This window comes from Sceloporus occidentalis, unplaced genomic scaffold (genome assembly GCF_023333645.1).
Source record: "Sceloporus occidentalis isolate IW3139 unplaced genomic scaffold, rSceOcc1.0.p SCAF_331, whole genome shotgun sequence".
Lineage (NCBI taxonomy): Eukaryota > Metazoa > Chordata > Lepidosauria > Squamata > Phrynosomatidae > Sceloporus > Sceloporus occidentalis.
In genome coordinates this window covers 169,820-175,702 of record NW_028317311.1, presented here as the reverse complement: position 1 = coordinate 175,702, position 5,883 = coordinate 169,820, and the positions used below count along the sequence as shown (strand labels likewise).

Genomic DNA, 5,883 nt, shown 5'->3' with positions numbered 1-5,883 from the left:
ATTTTTGTTAACCCTTTTGGTCCCATGGGAGGGACCCACGGGACACTAAAACGGCTACCATTTCCGGCAAATGAAATACAGATGTGTTTGTCTGTTACAAGGTAACATAACCTTCCCTGACAAAAACTGGGTGTTCTTCTTAGGAGATACTGTAAAAAATACATAATTCTTATATTATAATGAGAGTTGTCGTGCTGAGAGTTTTAGAACCAGAGCTTCCGTAGAGGGTTAATAGCGCAGAAGAGAAAAGGTTGGGGCAAATCCTTTGCAGGGCAGTAGCACACAAAACAGGGAAGCAATTACATCCAGGCAGGGTCAGCGAGGCAGGTAAGTCAGCAATGGGGCAACCATGAAATAGAACCCAAGAAAAGGATGACCTGAAGATGTCCTAATATATCTCCTCAGCAGGTCTCTGGAGCAATTTTGTCATCTCAAGCATGATCCTTATGACGTTTCTGAATTGTTCTTCCACGGAGCTCCTTGAATGGTCAGAAGACTGGTGGCCTGGACAGCTACGGCCACAATGCTCTTCACTAACATATGTGGTGTCTCTGTTCCCTTTGAACTTTCTTTGGACTTACAAAATGTATCCATTTTTTTTTGAAAAGTAGTCCATTCCGAGTGCAAATTTCCTTAAACTATAGCCCCTACTGCCTTAATCCGAGCTGCAACCTGGAAGTCATGCCCTCGATGCAGAAGAGTTCTGGGAGCATTTACAGTTTCCAAACAGGATTCTAAAAACCTTTGAAATTCTCCCTCCCTGTTTCCCTCCAGGAGTCACAATATTCCCAGAGAAGGGGCAATCCAATGGCCTACCTGCCCATTCTGATATTCCTGTACTGACACATGAGAAGGTGTTTGAAGGTCTTTTTGAAGGTGGCATTACACAGTGCATAGCAGGCCGGATTTATTGTACTGTTGACGTAGCAAAGCCAGTACCCTATTGACCAAACAGTATCAGGGATGCAAGTCTCACAAAACGTGTTGATGAGGACCATGACGTTGTAGGGAGTCCAGGTGAGGATGAAGGCCAACAGTATGGCAAAAATGGTCCGGGTGACTTTTTTCTCTCTGGCTGCCATTTGCCTCTTTTTCCTTACCTGGTTGCGGGCGATGCTAGCAAACTTCCTTGCCACATTGGCTGGACGAGTGTTTGGGAGGGATGAATTTTGAGGCAATGGAATGGAACACTCAGGAACTATCTCGATAGCTGTCACACACTCGTTCCCCGTCTGCTTGGTGACAATCTTGATCTTGGACCACTTAGAAGCAGCACTGACCCTTGGATTCAGAGGCTGCATGCTTTGGGTAGGAGCCAAGACAACACCTGAAGAAGGGTCGTTCAATGGCATCTTCTCTTCAGGGTTATGGGTCATGCTGGCTGTACTGGAATCATTGGAGGTTTCTTTTTCTTCCACAGACTGGAGGTTGGTCAAGGACTTTTCAACCTTCCCATTCCTGACACCATTCTCATCTTCCCCTTTAACCTCAACTGCATCCGGCTTAGGAGCGTTCTTGGTTTCCTTTATTAAAGGACTTTTCATGGAGCTGACCGGTTTGGTCTTCTTCTCTGTTCGGGTTTCTGGGCAATGCCTGCGTACTCTGCTCCTACTAGCAAGTGAGATGTGAATGTAGAGTATGGTCATAATGACTACTGGAAGATAAAAGGCAGCAATGGCTGTGCCAAAGGTGACCGCTGGGTAGGAGAGAAATTGGATGTAGCATTCTCCGTCTGGAACTGTCCTCTCCCCGACAATGAACTGCCAGAATAGGATGGCCGGAGCCCAAAGTGCAAAAGATAGAAGCCAAGCGGCTGCAATCATTAATCCAGCCATTTTAGTGGTTCTTCGAGCAGGGTAGGTCAATGGCTTGGTAACGCAAAAGTAGCGATCAAAGCTGATGATGAGAAGGTTCATTACGGAGGCGTTACTGACCACATAATCCAGAGCCAGCCACAGGTCACACACGATCGGCCCCAGTGGCCAGAAACCCTTTATGATGTAGACGGTGTAGAGATTCATGGAGAAGACGCCAATGATAAGGTCAGCACATGCCAGGCTAAAGAGAAAATAATTGTTTACCGTTTGCAGATGTCGGTTGACCTTAATGGAGAGCATTACTAGGATGTTGCCCACCACAGTAACTAAGCTGAGGGAGCCCGTCACAGTGGCAATGAAGATCATCTCCATCGTCTGGTACTGGACAGCGGACAAAACCTTGCTGCCGAGGGTCTGGTTGCCAAAACTGGTTGTGTTCTCCCAGGTGTCATTTTCCATCTTGACCAACCAATGAGGGGTTGAGAGGTTGTAGAGTAAATCTAAGGGAAAGAATAAGACAAATAAGACATTAGACGATGTATCTGATTCTATTTACTATAATAAATTAGAATTCATAGTCACATCATCCAGTGGGCACTGTAGGCATCTGCTTAGGGTCTACCAGAAAAAGAGGCCCACCATGGGAGGTCTTTCTTATATGCTGGGGGAGTTAGGCTATATTTTGTATTATTTATGTATTATGTATATGTATATTATTTATTAGAAAAACACGTGAGGCCAAAGAACTTTCCAGTATTTACATTCCACAGGAGCATTCCAAAGGAATTAATTCAGAATGTGAATGTTTGTGACCCAAATTCATGAATTTGAGGACTTCTGTTTGTGTACACGGTGATGGGAATCATCTCTGAGCGTCACAATATCTGCTGTTAGCAATGAGCTAATTTTTCCCTAGCCGAAGACAACCTAAGGTACCAAATTGTAACATTCGTCTGACCCATTTATTCTGACATGACTTTTGTAGAATACAACATTTACATAATATTTTAAATAATAATAAAATGATAATATACATCATATATATATGTATATATTTATATATACAAAATGATAAATAATAATATTGTAAATAAGTGTTCATCCTTCCTCAGAATGCAACGTTGCATTACCCCACCTCACCAGGAGATGTCGCCCTTGCTCCACTTAGAAATCTGCTAAATGTTCTAAAAATTCTTACTTATGAAATAAGAGTAATTCTTGTGCAAATTTTTCTTGTGCAAATTTGTGCAAAGTAGTCTTGTTACCATGGCAACCAATGGAACATTCTTGATGGGCTCTGCCTTTCTTGACGGTATACTATGATAGCAAATTATGCTAAACATTTTTGCATCAGCCCACCCCACCATGACCGCTGCAGCATCACCTACATTAATGCTTAGTAGGGATGGGGTTACTATAGTATAGATAAATCTTTCTCTTATTAAGAATATGAAAAATGTGCACTGATTAAATATTTTTTTATTTTTTTTTTAAAGGATTTCTCTGTCGAGGGTTAACTGATTATTCATAGGAGAAAAAAATCTGGGGGTCTAGCGGTTGTAGAATGTGGATTATTTGCCATTTCCCTTCTGTAGCTCCATCATCCAGCACACAGTGACAACGCAAGGGTTAATGATAATGCTTTAGAAATGGTGCATATCCCATTCTTACCAGGATAAAAGCCTCATGCCTCAGCTCAGGCTACGTTAATGCTCTAAGATGTTCAGTGAACTTTAAAAAGATTACACGGTAAGAAAGAATTAAAAGATAATTCTGGTAACTAGCGGTTACATGGCATTCAGGCGCCCACTTAAGGATGGCATCTATGATACATGTTGGCGTCTGTTTCCCAACGCACAACTACAAAGCAAAATGGAAATCAAAGGGATTATCTTAAAAAAATGTGTTCTTTACGGCTGCGTTAAGCTTTGTTAAGTAATTTTTTTCCACATGAACATTCTTATTCCCCTTAACAGCCAAAAAGATTGTAAGCTCATAGGAACAGAACACTCCTTTTCCTGCTCTACCAGCATGTCCTTTGTTTGCTCCTGTATTTGTTCATATTTTCTGTATTTATTTCAGTTATTGTTAATTTTGGATTCCACCATCATGATGATATCTGTACGGAATCAGACGCTGTATATTTAGTGATCGTTAAAAGGGCGGCTTTCCAGTTGGACATGCGCGGTGAACAAGTGCGTTCTTTGGCTATTGGGGTGCCAAATACTATTATCCAACATGGTTATAAGGACGGGGTTCAGGGTGCACAGAGAAATGGGGGATAGCGGCACTCCATAGCCGGGGCCGGCATAGTCTCAGGTGAGTCAGGCAGCTACCTGGGGCACCTGCCTCAAACTGCCCCCAATGTGTAGAAGCCTCCATAACGTGTGGAGGACATGCTTAGTAGATCTGTGCCTACAATGACAATCTAAAAGTAAAAAAGAATGAGGCGACAAAAGGGGCTTCTTGCCTGGGGTACTGTTTGGTCCGGGACCGCCCTGGCCGTAGCCCTTTCCTCCGTGTGTTTAATTTCCATCTCAGCAAAACAAAAGGCTTAAAGTATCACGAGTCCTGCACCGGTCACTCTGAATTAGATGGTATAAAAAAACAATCACGCGTCATAACCTATTAACCCTGTATAAGCATTAACTTTTTTTTTTAAAATCTGCTTTTTATTCTTCACCCAAGTTATAGGAAAATCCTCAATATTATTGCACCTATAATGCTGCTCTGGAGTATTGATTGAACACCTCCCCACTTTTAAAATGTGTAACCAAGGCTTAATTTGTTGGATCTGCCTTTCATTAATGGCATTATCATGGGGAGGAATAAGCACATGAATTGTTCTTCAGTGCACTAGTTAATGTGTTTGAGCTGCCACAACCACATCCCACTGACTCTCCGAGGAACCTGCATTGTGGCCCCTACTGGCCCCTGCCCGTTCAGGTGCTCGTTGAGATCACTTGTCGGTGGCACGGCGGGGCTGGAGGCTGCCTATCGGTCGGATCTCCCGAGAACTACTCATCTCATCGCATTCCATCGGTAAGTAGGATTCCCCCATCGTGGGGCGATGAACATATTAGTGGGAAGCCCTAGGGGCTTTATGTCACACGTATGTAAAGTCTCCTGAAAGCTCCATTATTCATCGCCAACTGCATCCACGGCGCGCATCTCCCGCTATAAATAAACTCCTTAATAAAACATGGTGCCGTTTAATGAACGCTTTAATGATGAGCGAAGCTGGAAGCACGTGGAGCCTTTTTGTGGGTTTTTTGTACGTGGAATAAAACTTTAATTTGCTGACTGCATAAAGCTTTTAAGAAGCCTCCAAGACCCCACGGTGACTCTGGCAGAGAGGAGCTCTTTACTGACGCGGGGACCCCCAGGGACAACATAGGCTTTTATCAGCAAAGTCTCCGGCTTCCCCACTGACACGGGAGACGCGTTGGTTTCGGTGTCCATCCACCTAGTCGTCCCGTTACCTGGAACGATGGAAGGGAATCCCAGGCAATCTCCTTCCTGGGCCAATGGGAGTTGTTGGATAGAATGTTGGGATTCCTCCTAAGTGTCCCCATCTTGGAGGGCCGGTCCTCCTTCTGGGCTGGAAGTCCTACAGCGATGATAGATAGAGCTGGTTCTCATAGCGAGTTGGGTACCCCTAGTGCTACTGAGCTGGGCTGACGGGAAGGCAGGTGTGGATGACGCCCCAACACCGTGTTTATGAGAAGTACAAGTGCTAGAAAAGGCTCCAGATTGCAAAACATACAAAACTTCGTGGTTGCCATGGGAGATTTGGCAACCAGAGATGAAGGCATAAACTTATCTAATTAGTTCCATGGCACAAGACTATGTTTTCTAATCATCAACTGCACAGCACACGGACCACCTGGGTATCTTCATCCTTCCACGCCAGATCCAAGTAACAGCGGTTATGGACGTCTGAACGAGTGAAGAACCTCTCCGGCCCTCATATTCATCAGTGGGTCGTCGGTTTTAGGACAATCCTCCCAAAAAGCCACATATGAATTACAGGGTCAGTTCTAAGGTCCACAGATGACATTGGCCA

At 44.1% G+C, this 5,883-nt stretch overlaps 1 protein-coding gene across 2 annotated transcripts; it reads right to left on the bottom strand.

Annotated features, from left to right (window-relative positions):
- Positions 1 to 812: 812 nt before the first annotated feature.
- Positions 813 to 4,125, bottom strand: LOC149274420 (muscarinic acetylcholine receptor M4-like). 2 transcript variants are annotated; one of them, XM_089505513.1, is made up of 2 exons: positions 4,117 to 4,125; positions 813 to 2,198 (listed from the first exon to the last, which is right to left on the bottom strand). In XM_089505513.1, exon 2 carries the CDS (start codon positions 2,187 to 2,189, stop codon positions 813 to 815), a length of 1,377 nt encoding a protein of 458 aa, XP_089361639.1. In that variant the 5' UTR covers positions 2,190 to 2,198; positions 4,117 to 4,125. The 2 variants fall into 2 exon arrangements, with proteins under 2 accessions (XP_089361639.1, XP_089361638.1); XM_089505512.1 differs by lacking the exon at positions 4,117 to 4,125 and having other exon boundaries at positions 813 to 2,306.
- Between the last annotated feature and the right edge of the window lie 1,758 nt (positions 4,126 to 5,883).

Excerpts from the sequence above, each read along its gene's own strand:
- LOC149274420 (XM_089505512.1), bottom strand. The coding sequence starts at position 2,276 with ATGGAAAATGACACCTGGGAGAACACAACCAGTTTTGGCAACCAGACC.